We start from the raw sequence: 18,720 nt of genomic DNA, 5'->3' as shown, positions 1-18,720 counted from the left end.
CATCGCCATTGAGAATGATTGAGATTACCAATTCATTAATTTCAAGGTCTGAGCCTCGCCCTACCTCCTTAAACTCAAGATTTATCAGGTTAGTGTATTAGCCCCTGATTTATTCACCTTAAAGTCCAACCATTTAAGCTCGCAAGTCGCTATATTTGTAACAATATAACTTAATAATTTTTCTACATACGATTGTAGAAAAATCTGACAAATATAAAGAGAACAGAAAAGAATATTGGCTTTGTCAAATCTTCTTGAAATTAAATCCAATTAAACGACCTTAATATCACCCTTAGCATATCACAATATCCTAAAACATTCCATACACGGTTTGCTAAAACGCTCCAGAGAACACGATAAGATTTCAAGATAACGTATCAGTCAAGCACGCGTACGTGGTACATGCAGTTTCACAAACATACATCATTCCTAGAACAAAATCTTAGCAAATTATATTTTTTTATCGCTACGTGTCATTGGAGGGTTTTATATTGATTTTCTGCGTATTATGAATACTATGAATATAGCTTTATCAACCCTGTACGATCCGAAGATTTCGAACATTTTTTAAGACAAAATTTAAAATTGCCTTCGATTTATGTTAGCCTGGTACAATTGTGATTTTTAATAAAAATTAATAATCCACCTGCTGAAGCTTATGGACGCCAATGTTGTCCCACCAGAGAGGAATCTGCTCTTTTTTGGAGTTCCTCTCTCAGATATTAATTGAAAGAGGACCATATAACTCGCTGGATCGCAAAGCAGTGCCTAGAGATGCGGACTGTGAAAGACTTCCAGGCATCAGCGACTGATCTGATCCTAAGAACTTAAAAAAGAACTAGATAACTGATGAAACCACCATTAAAAGCAGCTGCTGCAGCTCATGGATATGCATGTCGGCCTAGCCGAGGGAGAGATCGTATCTCACAAAGAATTTATATTAATTCCTATTGGTCGCTGGTTCGCAAGGTACTAGAGAAGCGGACTGTTAAAGTCAGCTACTGAACTTTAAAAAAAATTAAGAGAACATATATATATGAATATATATATGGTATATTTCCGATAAAACAACATAGAATTATGTTTTTTTTTTAATTTCCCGCTATTTTGTATCTTAATTATTGCGTTTCTCTGTTTAAGCGATATTAATAGTAATAAAATAAATAACTGTGCAAATGCTAAGCATTTTAAAGAAGTACTAAAGAGTAAATTTGTTACGGGCAAAGGAGTCCCCAATGTCCCATTAGGGTCTTAACTTTATAGTATATAAGAAAATGTATGTCTGTTTATACGTGTTTAAGAAACATTGCATTGTGCGAAACAACAACATACCAGGAGTACATAACTAAGTGGGAGTTGATGCAAACACATCGTTCGAAGAACTACTGTAGGAAATAGTACGGTTTTACGCCATTTTCTCACTTGGTATGATAATGTAGTGGCTACAGCATGCGTCTCTCATCCCTGAGGTAGTAGTTTCAAACACGGGCTGGTGCGTGCGCATTTAACATCGCTCGAACGGTAAAGGAAAACATCTTGAGGAAACTGGCTTGTCTTAGACCCAAATAGTCGAGTCAGGAGCCCGAGGCTAATCACCTACTTGCCTGATTGACACATTCAGATACAGAAATCTGAGGCCCAGACCTACAAAGATTGTAGCGGTACTGATTTATTTTATTTTATAATTTCGTTAAGTGACACACAGCCATAACGGGTCTAATAATCTTTTTAATAGGAATAAATGGGACATTTAATAAAAACCTGTGCTCTTCCGTTTCCATGGCAACGACGCCATGCCAATTAAAGGGTAGAAAAATCATTCACGAATTTATTTTAGGTTCCTCATTGCAAATCTGAAGAAGGCCGTCGCACTTGCATTAACACTGATAAGGACTGATAAGACATAACCTATTTATTCAACAACTATTTACTAACTATACACACGTTATACATACATGTAATGTACATAAATCTAGCTAATTTAATAAAATGCCTAAATATACGCAATATATGAACGTTCAACATAACTTTTAAGCTAGGCACATTGCTAGAAGGGTGCGTTGCCGGCTTTTATGAATCGGTAGACCAATGTAATAAATAATTAGTTTTATAACTAGTAATCTTCTACATAATTAGCGCATTTTTTAATGTCAGGCTCATGCGAATTTAAGTGATAACGCGGCCCATGGACACTCACATTGCCAAAAAGTTCGCAGCTGCGTTGCCGGCCTTTTAGGAATTGGTACGCTCTTTTCTTGAAGGACATCGTCGAATTAGTTTGGAAATACTTCAGTGTGCATCTGGTTCCACATAGCGTTGGTGCGAGACAAAAACTGCCTTAAGAAACGCTCAGTAGTGGAACGACGGCCTTCTAGGTGATACGGATGGTATTTTGGTATTCCGCCTTGACGTCCGTTAATAAAACTCACCTGCTGGTATTAGTCGGAACTCCTTTAAATACTCCATGGTAAAGGCAGTAGAAGATGCAACGATAGCTTTGTTTTTTTAGCTTAAGTAAAACTATATACATTTTGACTAAAAAATTTTTTATGTCAGCAGCCTTTTGCTCAGTTATCTTCCAACATTCTCTTTCACGAGTTGATCTTCTATATCCTTCCGGTATTTATATCTATTTATTTGATGGCATCTTTTCCTTCTCTCTTGGATACTATAATATTACCTCTTTCGTCCCATTTCTTTTATCAACCTCATGATATTTTTGTATTGTTATTGGGTCAAAAAATTTATTATTGGCTCACTGAGAATTAGAAAGCTTTAGCTACCCGACTGTGGGAAATTGTATTGTGTTTTAGAAAAGCGTCAAAAGAAAGTTGCATATGTCAAATACAGAGTATATTACATGTTTAACAGATTAGAACGTTTTTAACAGTTTGACGTTTTGTAAGCCCTGTGGAGGCAAGATATTTAAAAAAATTTTTTAAATAAATTATTTTGCCTTGGAATAATTACAAACACGATATCTAAAATAAAAAAATGTAATAATCGTGCGTGAGCGTGCGCGTCTTAAACCTGAGGTCGTAGGTTCAAACCCCGTGCACCAATAGACTTTCTTTATAAGCATTTAATGGTTTCTCGTACGGTGAAGGAAATCATGTGTAAACTAACTCAAACCGGACTAAGACCCAACAAGTCGACGGCGTCAGGCACAGAACGCTGGCCACAAAGAGGTATAAAAATCTGAGACCCGGCTGAGGAATTTTATGATGGAGAGGTGAAAGGAAACTAGGCATTGATATTTTATTAACTTTAAACTAGGTTCCAAAAATCATTAGACATTTTAAACTAGTAAAGAAATCATCTAGATTAGTTCGAAGAAAAACAAAATTCTAAAATGGAAGCGAATAAGCATTTTCCCGCCAATAAAAAAACACTTAAAATTGTCTATGAATTCGAAATCGGGACCCATAACTCCTCGAAAACCAAAAAATCACAAACGCAAAAGAAAGTTACAGCCGAACGATGCTATCGCAAAATTATTTCCAATTTCGCCGTTTTGCGTCTCCGTCCCGACATTTTGCTTTTTTTTTTCTCTCGGACCAATGCCCATAAATTATAGTTCGGTAGCCCTCTAAAGAGGATCGATTTTATTTTTGTTAAGAATGAAGAATTTATGTTCCTGTCTTACTTAGCGGTCAGCCGAACTGTCTGCCAGATTTTGTTATGTTTCGTGGTAACAAGCAAGTCGAAGTGAAGATCCAAGGGGTTTTATACTTAATGCTTACCATAGACTACAAAAAGCAAAGGACCACAGACATGTTTCTCTAATCTATGGCTAGCCCCTAATGTAGCCTGAGTACACAATACGTATAAGTAAATATTTTAGTTGTTATTACGAAATATTAATACATTGTTTTGTTAATTAAAAATAATGTTACAAAATTAAATTAGCAAATTATAATAGCCGAACCTCCAGTATAATTTATTGAATATATATTTAATTTAAGCGAAAATATTTTTGTCGACTCGCACTTGTTTGTCTATGACATAATTGTCCGTTGTATAGTCTAGTGTTGCTTTTACGCGCAATTGTTTGAAATTCGAATCAAATATCTAAACAAATGTAAAATCAAGGTATAGTTCCGAAAATCGTCGAGGTCATGAAAAAAAATATCTGTTCGCGGTCGCCTCGAGTTATGTCCCTTCTGAATACCGTTAGAATACCTTCGTGTCTTAAAATGAGATGAAAAAAAATTAAAACTATTCCAATTGCCAACAAAAGAATCCGTTTTGTCTGCCATACTGTTTTTCGTGTTGACACTTGTTTGAAAATATACCGGATAATACGAATAATAAGGACAACGTATTTTAAATTTAGAATCAGACAAATTTGTTTTTAAAACTTCCAAATACATTAAAAAGTTTTACATAATCATAATTCTAAATATATACCAGATGTTCCGAGTAATTATGACTGTATTTTGAATTTAGAACGGTACATTTCTTTTATTCTCTTCAAATTCTCTAAAAAGTTTTAGATAACTGTATTACTTATTTCAATTGATTGGTATTTAGAATTAAACGGTAATTATTTTTCTGTATACGGTGTATGAAGATCTAATTAGGATAATTTTGAAGTCAACAAAAAACTGTTTTGACGTTTTGCGACACAATAAACAGGATTCGATGTTTAAATAATAATCATTACACGTGATTTTAACCAATCCTTTTAAGCGTAGTATAGCACATGAATAAACACTAACTCGTTATATTTTTTACATAATTTGTTTTTATTCAAAGAAAGAAACTGATAAAATTATATCGTTTCAAACGTTTCTGAATAATTTGCTCCAAACCATATCTATTATTTTGATAACATAAAATATCTTTTAACAAACAAAAACAATACATGCACAAGATATAATGTTTTCTATCTACCGTTGAACATACAGACATCTCGATCTTCATCAATCAATACTTAATACAATTAAACGTTAAAGAAACACTTCGAGAACTCTGATTGTAAAGAATTTAAAATCTAATTTCTTCAACAATTATGACAAAAACATTACTGGCAACTCTAATTGCGTTCAGTGCCGACCGAAATTAAAAAGAAAAGTCGCACAACAAGAATCCCGCCTATTTTTAAAAATGGAACCCGATGATGATTCGCCTAATTAATAAACCAATCACGTACAGTCGAGACGCGGCGTCGAGGCGCGGCGGACGTGCGGGCAGGGGGATGAACGTTCGGAAATTCGAATAATACATTTTTTCTGCACCCAAGCATCATAACATTAGGTTGTAATTGGCTTGACAGTTGACTGTAAGCACAATGAATTTAAGATTAAATTAATTGCACAGAGCATCGCAAAAAAGGTTCACTAGTCAATAAGCACAGATAAGAATCCATTGACTAGTATACTAGTTGATAAATATGATTCATTAAAACGTTTCTATTAGAGATACCATGCTATCAGAACTAAACAAAATTCAATTCTTTTACACGTAATATCTCACACATCGCGAACAAAAGGCATTTAATAGCGACACCGAAAAATTATATGAAAAAATCAGAAGCCCTTGAATCGCTAAAAAACATCATTTATCAAATAAATGCATTCTCCGTGATGTCCTTGCGCAGCGTGACAGAAAAAACTATACGAATACTAAGTGTATCGGTTAGTGGAGTATGAGGGACGAAGCAACGCGAAAGACGACAAAGATTAGCGAGCGCGCGCTTTTTGCTTGCATCAATCGATGCGCTCGCGCATTGGCACGATGAATAATTCAAAAATTGACATGAAATGGCGTATGGTTGTTTTTTTTTAATGAAAGGTGCCCGATTGAGGACTGTAACCTGACGAATTCATTGGCCAGCGGGTTTTTGCAGTCTGTAATTGCAGCGTTCATATCTAACCTATTTAGTCACGTGTTTTATACGGCCACAGATGATAAATGTTACTGGCAAACCGCAAATAAAATTTTACCTTGACGTATCTAATAAAGAATTAAATATCAGTTTCCATAATGTTTTATCTATGGCAATGAATCGAATATCTTATTGACCGCCTTGATTTGACTAAACACAGAATAAAGCATTGTAATGATTTTGACATTTCAAGCATCTATAACAATAATTACAGAAAAATGCTCTATACATAACACCAACTCATTACTACTTTGCAGGGGATAGAGATTTTAAATCAAAATAATTATCCCAAAATAGATATAAAACACAGGACTTAAACATATACGTATTTTAAAAAAAAAATCATTGCGTACAACTGAGCGTTATGAATGGCACCACTTTGTGGAACCAGCTGCACCCTGAAATATTTCCGAACCAATTCAACTTATGGTCTTTCAGCTGTGTCCTATTCTACAAAAAATTACTGAATTACTTGTATACCACAATACACTGACAGTTATATACGCTTAAAGCATCGGTAGCGTTTTAACTATATATGTAGACCGTCTCTTTTGATCACAGCGTAAACACAATTGGAGAGAACGAGAAAATCCTCCTAGAGAAGTAACAAAATAAGACATCGGAAAGAATACATAATGTTTATAAGACAACACTATATATCATTTATACAGAGGTATATACGAAGGTAGATACCGAACAATTGTTTACCCATAAACGGGAACTTACACCTGACATTACCAGGTTTTGGAAAACCTGGAGTGTGTTTACTTGGCTCCTTTTAAAATAGATGTTATATATATAATATATAAATTCTTTTTATCTGTGTTTAATTGGTTTTATTTGTTTTTTTTTCGTCATTAGTCTATGGAAATGAATGTGTTCTGTGACGTACCACTTAAGACAACTCTAAGTGTTTCTGTACCTATATTTATGTTTTATAAATAAAAAAAACAGTGCATTGATTTAGTTTTTTACCAAAGACAAGTGATATATCTTGGAATGGATAAACAGTTAACCAAAGCTCATAATTATTTAATTATCTGTATATTAATTATGTCCCTAGAAAGTAAAACCAGTCGGAGTACCGTACAGAATGAAGTCATTTAATCAAAAACCAATGCAAGAAATTCTGGCCAATCGAATTGGGAATTCAGATGATGTATACTTGGAAGTCGAAGTCCGCCTTCATTAACAGCATTACCGATTTAATTAAAACGAAATTATAAATGAAGAATAATATAGACTATACAATTGTATGTAGAATGATGCTTAATTGTACCTGAGTTTCATAATCGGCCGTCGAGGCAGAACAAGAAATACCGTCCGTATCACCTCTACGTCTATCGTTCCGTATGTGGAACCAGTAGCCCACTAAAGTATATCCGAACCAATTCGACTTAGGGTCCTTCGAAAGTGCGTACCAATTCTTTAAAAGCCGGCATCACTCTGCACCCTCTGGCATTGAGTGTTTGTGTGTATCACTTATCATCAGGTGAGCCTCCTGTCGGTATGCCGAACTCGATAAAGAAAAAGAATAGAAAGAGGAAAATTTAAGGCGGGCACAGAGCATGACTCCTATATGTAAATTCAAAAAGGTTTTGACATCAAGACAATTAATCTGTATATTTCACTGATAATTTTCTTTATCTATAAAATATTTTTGGTACTTCGTTGAGTTCACAAGCCTTTCTTAACATTATATTATATTTGTAATTTTCGTATATATCGTAAAAAGTAAGTTTGTCTTTAGTAAAACTCAAGCTTTTGAAGACGCGCCAGCTTTCCTCGGGAAAATGAAAAGCCTTCATTATTAATCACCTCTAGAAAAATCTATTTCTAGAACTTCAAAAGATGGGATCTGATTCGCGAGTAACTGCGCAATATTTCAGTAACTAACAATTTAAGTAACTGGTACTAAAAGATCTTCTTAGCTCCCAAATAAAAAACCATTTCACTCTACAAAGGCTTAAGTAACTCTCAACCAACTTTGAGTATGGCTGATAGCATCCGAACTAGACTAAATTCTATAATAAAAAGATATTCAACTGAGTTTTAAGTAGGTACTGCAAAAGGCTCTTCTATACAAATACACTGAATTATTAATTAATAATTTGAAGTATGTCATCTCTTCTCTTTATTAATAAATAAAAGAGACAAAAGATTGAAGAACTTTTTGAGACAGCATAGACTTATTCAATTTAATGTTTTAAGGTCTGTAGTCCGGCCGTAGGGAAGGTCAATCTGAGTGTATGAACAACAAACTGCAGTAGTAAATACTCACTTATAAGATGAAAATGACATGTTCCCGTCCATGGACTGATCGTCAACAGTTCCAGTCGTCAGCATGAGTGTGTTCATACGTTCGATATTCACAACACTAGCTCACTCAATTGCGTCGTATTGACGCTGTACTGCATGACTGTATTACATCACTAGTAAACAGTTAGTCTGAAACAAAATTGAAACAATATAAAATAAAAGTTTATATATTTTTAATTTAAATATTAAACATTTAAAACTTATAACAATAAATCGTAAAATCTGTTGCAAAGCGCAAAACTCGAAGACGGCTGGACTCTGAGGAAGCATTTTATGGAGGAATATTGGGAAAAAAATTGGAAATATACTTTCTTTTGTATCTTACAGTCTCTATGGCGTAGGAAAATGTTCCATAAGCTAGTATGTATAAAACAAGTAGCCCAAGAAAAAAAATCATATTAAGGAAGCAATTTATTATAATATTTTTACTTTGTTCTACCTTAATTGACACAATACACGTGAGGTCAAACAATTCTACATCTGTAGACTATCTATGGTCTATATAATCTGTGCCACCATATGTGCATTGTAATCTTATAGCTGATTTCGTAAATGTCGATCGAATATATTTGTCAGTGACGTTAAGCCTTATCGAGCAGCTACTACACTACAATCTAACACATCTTGGCTTATAGATTTGAAAGATATCGGGAACCGGCTCGCGACCATATTGAATCTGATTGACAGATGTCAATGTTGGCGGCACTGCGACGCGTCGCCGCGTCTGTATTGGAAAAAACCGTTCCACGTTCAAAATATGTATTTATTTTTTGTTTTAAAATGGTAAAAACTTTTTGGTAATTGTTAATGTCTGCCTAAATTTTATAGTGACCCAACACGCAGGCTTTCTAATAAAACGGTATTTTGAGGCCCAGACGTAAAACGAGATATTTTTTTACAGGAAACATGAGTACGATGTAGTATGACGATCACAATTTTATATGCACGTTTTTAAAGCATCTTCATATTTTGTGATAATACAAGAATATTGATAATATATGCTATTATCTCTTATAACAAAGGAAAATTATTAAAAAAAACGCCTTGCTATGTACTGTGTGACGCATTAATTTGCTAAGTTTAATTCGTAATTAATTCAAAGTAATTCAATAAAACTAAAAATAACATTTCCGACGTTTTTGCCTACAACGATTTATACGTATTATTCCAAGATTTCCAGATAACACAGTGACTTTCAAATGTATTTATATGATTTTTAATCTTTGAAATAAATTATTATTTAATACAGCATTTACGATATTCTTTACTTACATTTGAAAATGTTGGTTCCCGTGCCAGTGTACCCTTAACACCTAAATTCAACCAGCTCTGGGGTTAAATAAGGTTTAAATGTGTGTTTCGAAATTATCGCTAAATTATTATTGGTCAAGAGCATGTGTGTTATAAGACGCGCCAGTTTTCCTCAGAAATCCTTCTGTAATATATATTAGTTATACCTGTATAGAGATGAATAATAATAAAAATCCATTGGCGTTACAAACCCCATTCTTAATTCATAGACAAGACAGATCAGCCTTCCCTGTCTGAAGTCTGTGTGTCAGTATGACACATATCGATTGGATTTTGTTTTTCACTTCTGAGCTTCTGGAAGGAGTTAATTAGCCAGGACTTTATGAACGGACCAAATGGCCGTCTAAGTGGGAAACTGAGTTCACACTACATACATACAAGAATACAGCAACTTAATACGATAATCATTGATTAGTTAAGGAATGATTTAACAAAGCATAGGGTATAGAAACGCTTTTAATAAATGGTTTAGCCTAGAATTTGTTATCTATATAGATTAACAAGAATCGCAAAATATGCAAACGCACAACTTGTAAAAAGGAATCAATGGCGCTACAACCTTTTTAGGTCTGGGCCTCAGATTTCTGTTACTGTTTCATGATCATTTGTTAATCGAATAGGCAAGTAGGTAATCAGCCTTCTGTGCCTGAAGCACGCCGTCGACTTTTTGGGTAGAGGTAAAGTTTATTAACGAAGTTTTACTTCACCGTTTGAGTGAATGTTAAATGCGCATACGAGATATAGGTACGAGATGTAGGGATCGAACCTACGACCTCTGGGATGAGAGTCGCACGCCGAAGCCACTACGCCAACACTGCTCACTGTAGCAAAACTCGTAAGCCTCGGCAAATTCGTGTGTTTTCATTCCTTGAACTCTGAAGAAGGTTTTTATGGCGAATGGAAATTGTACGGAAAATCCTAAATACCAGTTTTTTTTCCGGAAAAGTGAACAGTCTCCAGTAAAATATCATATAAAGGCGAAATGAAGTTCGCGGCTATCATAGAATAAATATTAAAAGATATTTAATAAGCACTAATAATACCTACTGTCAATGCTTAGAACGGCTAATTGTTATATACCTAGATTTCATTAATCAGCCACTTTATTTCCACGAAATGTTTGTGTGTCAGCTTGTTAGCAAATATTAAAATACCTACGAGTATATGTTGTATATTTAGGGAGCATACTTTCGTTGATAGAATACATTTATTGATATATTAAAATCTTTAGAACGTGGCCTAAAATATTGTTTTGTTTCATTGTGTCGGCCTTGTGGCTTGAGTGACTCTCATTTTTCGGGTCGTATGATCGATCCCCGGGTAATGGAGTTTCTATGGGCGCATTTAATATTGGCTCAAACGGTGAAGGAAAACATAGTAAGGAAATCTTAGACCCAAATAGTCAGTGTGTCGGGCACAGGCTCTTCACGTAATTGCCTGTTAGATTGACAAATCATGAAACAGATACCAGACCTCAAAAGGTGGTCGCGTCATTAATTTATTGTATTAATAAGAATTTACTCTAAAAACATCGTTCTTTCAATCGGTCTTGCGATTCCAGAACGTTTAAGTTTAGGCCATGGTACGAAAAAAATGCGATTCAATTTAAGCTGCACAGAATCTAAACTGGATCGTGCTATCAAAGCTGATAATAGCCTCTGGTGGGTATGAACCCCGACTGAACCAATTTACTGTACGTAACGATATTATTTTCTTGGAGTCCCCTTGATCCCCAAAAATTGATCACAAATTTATTAGCCCATAAAGATCTAATATACCGTCATATGCCTAGATTATTAAAATTTTATAACTGTAAAACTACTGGCTTTTTACCGAGTTTAACCATTATAAAAAATTGAAAATGGGCCATACGCTTTGCCGGGATCCAAGTCACATTGGCAATCCCTCGACTGGAATCAAGGCAAACGGAAACGGGGCCGCCCAAGACAGACCTGGCAAAGCATTTATGCAGAGACGAAGGAAGCTAGACTGACGCGGAGTCAAATTAAGAGAGCAGGACGAATCAGACTGGTTTTCTACGCTGGATACCCTCTGTTTCGCTCGAGCGACATACGGCTTTAAGTAAATGAAGCTAATATAAAGTAAACTCTATCAAATGTATAATTAATACGCGTTTTATAACATTATGTGAGGTAATTAGTTACTTCTTCACGGCTTTTACCTTCAGAATCATGATTTTTCACACTTCGCCACAATTATGTGCTTAGTGACAGCTTTATTACTTATTCTTGCACGTATAAAACGTGATAAAATCTCCCCTCCCCCTAAAATAGGGGGGGGGGGGGGGGGAGGATGCCGTTATATCTGTCAAATTCATTTGTCCGAATAGTCTATACTCTGTAACAGAAGCCAAAAACAATGCCAGAAATCGGATAACTGTACTAATGTGTTTCTTTAAACAGACTATAATCGGATAATAAAACAGATAAAAGTGCTTGCGATTTTGATTTCTACTATCAGTGAAAATAACCATAGATTACATCAAAAGAGACTATGTGACAATCTAAACATTTCACAGATAAAAATCTAGAATGATCTTGCGCACGAAAGTGAATTACAATAAACTTTGGTTTTCCTTTTTTATGAGAACGATGGTAGAAAGACATTATTAATTTAAACGTACTAATACGTAATACCATTTATTACATACTATTTATAAGGATATTTGTTTACAATTACCAGAAATATGATAAAAAAGGATTATTTCAGTTACAAGATCTATTTCAGTCAGATTTTTGTGTACTTACATCCAAATTCAAAATAACTTTATTCATATAGTTAACCAAGCACACTTATGAACATTAAGAAAAGATGTTAAATTGATTCTAAATTTAAATTTACCACCAGTTCGCAAGTCAAGGGCGTAGAGCGGGCAAGAAGAACTGGCAAGAAACTTTCCGCCACTCTTTTTAATCGCCAAGTTTTGAGTAATACAAATTGCTTGAACTGGAGCAAATCAATCCCAAGGATTGGACAGGACAAATGTATAAAGGGCTTCATAGATTAAATAACGTTTAACGAGAGCTTTGAATTTATTCAGTGATTATACTCTAATCCGGTACAGGTATGGCCTGTAGGCCAGAATGATAAAAAAATATTATATACCATTTATTTGTCTGCCTAACCAGTGTACCGTGGAGGAAATATGAAATAAATAATTTCAGTCTGTTAACCTACAAGGTAATTAGGTTCCTGTGCCTGACACACGCCGTCAACATTTTGCATCTAAGGCAAGGTTTACTCACGATGTTTTCCTTCACCGTTCGAGCGAATGTTAAATGCGCAGAAGAAAAGAAAGTCCATTGGTGCAAAGCTGGGGATCGAACCTGCAACTTTAGGGAAGAGAGTCGCACGCTGAAGCTACTAGGCCAACACGTTGCGTTGTTTTACAGATCTTTTAGAATTAATAACGAACCAGTGAAACCGTAATAATTTTCAATTCTTTGATCTGCATGTGAGTTTGAGAACTAAGTGTCAGGGCGTGTGTAAACCCAGGCGCAATAACATAGCATATGAATAATACCGGAACGGAGAGCGTATTTAAAAATACAAGCTCAGTACTTATAAAAACAATTATGTTTTGGTAATTCAAAATACTTATCAAACATTATCCGTAAAGATTTTTGTATATTTTATATAAATATAAACATGGGTGACATATTGATATTTATAATTAAAGGATATATACGCGAGTAAATCTTTTATTTATATAACAGAGGGCACACGGGCAGGAGTGTATCTGATGTTAAGTGATACCGCCTATTGATAATGAAAGTGTTTTAAGTCTTGGTACTCTTTTCTTGAAGGATCCTAACTCGAATTGGTTCGGAAATACTTCAGTGGGCAGCTGGTTCCACATAGCAATGATGCGCGGCACTGGCTTGAATCACGCTCAGTTGTACGCAATAAATAACTTTAATTCTTATTTAATATATTTAGATTCCCGTATTATTAAGCGATACTGCCACCCATGGACACTTACACTGCTCTAACACTTGCGAGCCGCAAGTTCCGGCCTTTTAAGAATTTGAACGCTCTTTTGTTGTTGAGTTGAATTGGTTTGAATTAGTCCCAAACCAAAGTAAAGCGATTCACTTGAATAATGTTTTTATACTAACTTATATATAAAAACTAATTTTAATTAAATTCGCTTTAAATTAGAGCTCTTCCGTTCAGTTAAATTGGATTTACGCTGTGACAAATAGAGTTCTGAATAAATTAAAATCTTCAGAAACGATATTATGTAAAATAATTATTATTATTATCAAATTCCGATAAGACTATCAGTGACTGGAATTTTGGCCGCGAGTGCGCTGTAGACGTTACAGAATACTTTCTTGAAGACAGGAAGAATGGAACATTGTATGTTATGTAATGAAGAATTGAAAGATTTATCGTTAAATTGTCGAACAAATTAATATTGCGATAAAAATGAAAAAAATTATAAGACAACGCAACGTCGGCTTGTGATGCTTTAACATTTCCGATCACATATAATTTTTAACATAACATATAAAATATATAGGTATATATAATAATATGTAACATAATGAGTCCTACAAGACATTGATAACTTTACATGGGTTGTTACAAGTCGCATATTACTTCTTAGGTATTAATTATTTACCTTTTTTATATATTTAATTAATTTGATTCGTATAAAATTCTGTATATTTATTAACATAATAGGTATTATATGTTTTCATTTCAACGAAACTTATGATAACATATATGATATGAAAAATTATATGCTTATAATAGCTAACCTAACCCTTAGATTCAGCTCATAGACACATTTAATGCCAGTGGGCTCGCAAGTGCGTTGCCGGCCTTTTAAAAATTGAGCTCGAATGACAAGACATTTTTAACCTAAGATCCTTATTTGCATTCTATCTTAAATCGCTATCTATCTAGAATCTAGATGAAGTTTTTTAGGTATTTATAACTCTTATACCTAACTAGCTAACATTTAAAAAACAGTATTGCTATATTTTTATCGGTTTACCACTACTTTTAATAACTAACAAGAATGTTAGCACATAGAAAATCCATTGGTACACAACGGGGATCGAACCTACTACCCTAAGGGATGAGAAACTCACCTGCAATGTAGTTCGACTATAATAGATGTCTTTTACTTATCTTAAAGTCCATATAAAGAACTAACTTAACCTACCAAGAAGGCAAAAGAAACCAAAAACATTCATTTTTTTCAATCCTTACATAATTGAAGTCCTTCGGCCGCGTCTGTATGTATGAACGCGATAAACTCAAATTCTACCGAACGGATATTTATACAATTTTCAACAAAAGTTTCAAGCACTTTCAACAGATGTTTAAACATATAATTCATAATTGTATGTAATTTAACTGAATTTATCACAAATCTTGCCGAAAAACAACGAATTCTATAACCTAATGATATTCGCGTGTACGTGAATATAGCAATAATATAATTCATTAAAACCGACGAAGTTTATTCAACCAGTACCAATAAATATTCAAATTGGGGTGAAGAGGTCCAGCGATTCCGGCCTTCTTTAGCCGTTTATAATTATTGAATTATTTCAATTTATACAAACAGTCCTTGATGCCCAATTTCCTTGTGTTTTGTCCCGAAGATCCCGTATACTACTGTGTATTTTATATATACCCAAATCATGTTTTATCTTATGACGTATCGAACTTAGGAAGCCACGCCTTGTTAGGTTATTATTCTTTTGTTTTTTTTTTTAAATTTTACGCGACTTTTTTCAAACTTCGAATTTGATTTTGGAATTCTATTTAGTATAATTCAGAACAAGTTAACGCTTAACCTGATTTGACACTGGTGGTCTTACCTAGCTGAATTTGTTTGCCTCAATTAGAACTTAGACCGAATAGAATAAAGACGCAAAAGTAAGTTGGTCTCTAAATGAGTTTTGTTACGTATAATTTCATTTTGAGACTCACGTATCATTCTTATTTTGAACACGAAAATATAAGATTTATTAATTAAATAAAAAATGTAGTTATCCGAAGCCTCATTTTTAATACATTTACGTACATTATTATACGTTACGTTACGTACGTTACGATACGTTTTATATTATAATAGCTAATGCTATCATGATAATAATATTATTTCGTCTATTACATTCTATAAGTTTATACAAAATTAAAAAGTACGGTCCGGCATGGCTCTAACGCAGGCATTTCCTAGCTGTATCGAAATACTTATACGCACATAGTTAATTAATTTTATTAGTTTTCTTCATTAGGCCTATGTAGGCCATAAAGTTAGTGTAAAATTTAGTCTGACTTCCGTATGTCAAAATCCAAGACGTTATTGTCAAAAGGGAGTCGTAAATACAACGATCTATATTATTCATAAACTAAGCTAAATGATAATCGTTATAGATTAATTCTAGAGGAACTCTTAAAGACTATATCAGCTTCTATACTATAAACAACGAGGTATATATATATGCAAATATAGTGTACCAATGGTATCAAGTCACAAGTGCGTCATTACGTTATATATTTTTTACGGAATTTTGTATAAAAACCTTTTAATTGTTATTAAATTTTGTAATTTAGGTATCTTTATCTACTGGAAGGATACCCTATTTGGACAATTGTTATATAGCCTATATATGTATAATATTATGATATATATAAAAAAATACAAACCAATGCCTTACAAGATGATTAACTCGAATTATAGTTCAATAAAACACATAATTTCACGTTTAAACACTAAACGTTAAGTGAACTTTAACCACAACTTGTCACTTAACCTTCATCCACACTTTTCGTATTTCACGAGTTACAAATAACCACTGGCAACACTTGTTGTTAGTTCCAACGTTCCAATTTCGAAAATTCAACGTCAATTATTTTAAAGTTCGAAATTTGAAATTAGTAGAACAATACACATAAGCTCGCGCCGGCGGCGAACACGATCGACTGGAGGCGCGTGCGCACCTCAGCTTGAGCGAATGCTTGACGCAGGTACTGCCAACCTTTTTTAATTCTTTTATTATATTGCGAAAAATAAATATTGTATATTTGTTTCATTATTCAACTTATCTCTTATCTCTTAGGTCGTAGGTTCGATCCCCGTCCGGCACCAATGAGCTTTCTGTCTATGTGCGCATTTAACAGTCGCTCGAACAGTAAAGAGAAAAATCGTGAGGAACCCGGCTTACCTTGATTGATTTTTTTATTGGCTTCGGATGAAAGATTGAAAATAAGTTAGTATTATATTGATTTAAACTGTTAACAAAAACGTATGATATCTTTAACTAACAGTTAAATTTACAAACTGTTATAACTATACAATTAAATACGCCTCTGTATAAAATGTTTATGATACCTGGAAAAACCTGTTGAGTCAAGATCGGCGTATGCGCGGAGCGTCTTGGCGTTACTTATAGAAAGACATCCGTCTCTTTTGCACTTATAAAACCCCCGAAACACTTAAAGCGAGACAACATAAACAACACGTGTTCTTTTGAAAATTACATTATACGTACTTTCAAGTAGTTTTAAGTACGTAAACAAAAAAATTAACTAAAAAATACCTTATTACGTTTGTATAGATGTTATTTTTAAATAAATTTATCTCTTAATTGACGGATTCGTGTTAGATTATTTAAAATGTATGTAAATTTAATTATAAATACCTATTCTTAGTTTATCTACGTTCTCAGAGGTGAAGTTGAATGGAATATTTTAAAAAATCATTATTTTGAGCGCTAGGTCTATAATTGCGCGCGCTTTGGTCATCCGACACGTTTGATTAGTTGTGAGACTGCATCTTCTCGTCTGTCTCTTTCGTTTGCTGGGTTTTTGTTTAAATCAAAGAGAGATGAAGCGATGTTCACTCGCATGGACCAGGATGTGGCTTTATTCGTATCTTCCCAGAGTTAATTTCGTAGGTAGGAGTAAATTGTTATGTGAAAGTTTTTTGTACTATTTATCGCAGTACAACACTAGTATATACTTTGAAGTATTTTGTTTAAACATATGAATATTAATTATGTTAAAACTATTTTGTTAAACATTAAAATAGATAAAGTAATTATAGGACAATTTTTATATATTTTTGGTGGCTTCTGCGTGCGACTCTCATGTCTGAGTTCGTAGGTTCGATCCCCGGCTGTGCACCAATGGACTACGTGCTCATTTAAAATTCGCTCTAACGATGAAGGAAACGTGTCAGGCACAGGAGGCTCATCTACTTGCTTATTAAATTGTTCTGTCGTATATGGAGTAGTATATATATATGGATTTAATTCACAGAAAAACAATATTCGGTTACTAAAGGTTAAATTATAATAAATTTAATGTAATTTAACTTGTTATAAACCATCTGAAGTTGAAATGTGTCAGAATACAGGTCAAACATGAACTTATGTATGACTTCCGAATGTCAAATTCAATTGTTTTTATATCACCTCGAAGTTCGTTCACAACTGAGCGCAGCGCTACGTAGCCAGTATCCAGCTGTCCAATTCGAAAGGGATACAAGAATACCAACTCTTAAAAGGCTGGCAACGGTCTCGAGCCTTTCGACAGTGTGCTGGACGGTGTCACTTAATATCAGGTAAGCCTTTAGTCGGTGCAGGTTTTAATAAAAACTTACGTAAGAATTAAATTCTACATTATTTGGTAGATTGTCCAGTCCGATCCTTGCTACATCCAAACTTACAAAACAACTTATTGTCGTAAGTAAATAATTCTAATGTAAGTAATTGGCCGTAATTCCTTATTGTCCAGTTGAATTTTTTCTAAGCTCTCCAGTGAAATATATTTTCTTTACAAAATAAATAAATATTATTGCATATTTGATAGCTTACAAAAAATATGACAGGGACTTGTATATATGCAAACAACACGTAGAGAAAAAAAATACAGATAAAAACTATAGTATAATTGAAATCAAAGGTTTTGATGTCTTTGTTTATTTTTTCACGCGTGTAGTTTCCCAACCTTTTACTTGAAACTGGCATAAAGTCAAAATTATTGACATAATAAAAAAGGAACTATGGATATCCAGAACTAGCTCGTTTATCTGGTTATCGGTGAGTTTTGGGCAAAATTCTTCTGAAAGGAGAAGGGGGAGGTTCAAGTGGGGTGATGGGAATCCTAGGGTACACGAAATTTTAATTTAGTGAAAAGGTTGGGCCAGTTAA

General features: G+C 34.0%; 1 protein-coding gene across 2 annotated transcripts in view; it reads right to left on the bottom strand.

Annotated features, from left to right (window-relative positions):
- The window catches only part of LOC123714461 (transcription factor Sox-17-alpha-A), a 105,144-nt gene extending 88,668 nt beyond the window's left edge, over positions 1-16,476 (bottom strand). The window contains exons 1-2 of one of the 2 annotated variants that reach the window (XM_045668705.1): positions 16,214-16,476; positions 8,172-8,338 (exon numbers count right to left, since the gene is read on the bottom strand). In XM_045668705.1, the coding sequence (XP_045524661.1) occupies positions 8,172-8,248 (77 nt within the window). In that variant the 5' untranslated portion in view covers positions 8,249-8,338; positions 16,214-16,476. The remainder of the gene's footprint in view (positions 1-8,171; positions 8,339-16,213) is intronic. The other variant, XM_045668706.1, reaches the window with a different exon arrangement.
- Between the last annotated feature and the right edge of the window lie 2,244 nt (positions 16,477-18,720).

The sequence above is a fragment of the Pieris brassicae genome, chromosome 9, assembly GCF_905147105.1.
Source record: "Pieris brassicae chromosome 9, ilPieBrab1.1, whole genome shotgun sequence".
NCBI lineage: Eukaryota > Metazoa > Arthropoda > Insecta > Lepidoptera > Pieridae > Pieris > Pieris brassicae.
This window is presented reverse-complemented; position numbering and strand designations above follow the sequence as displayed.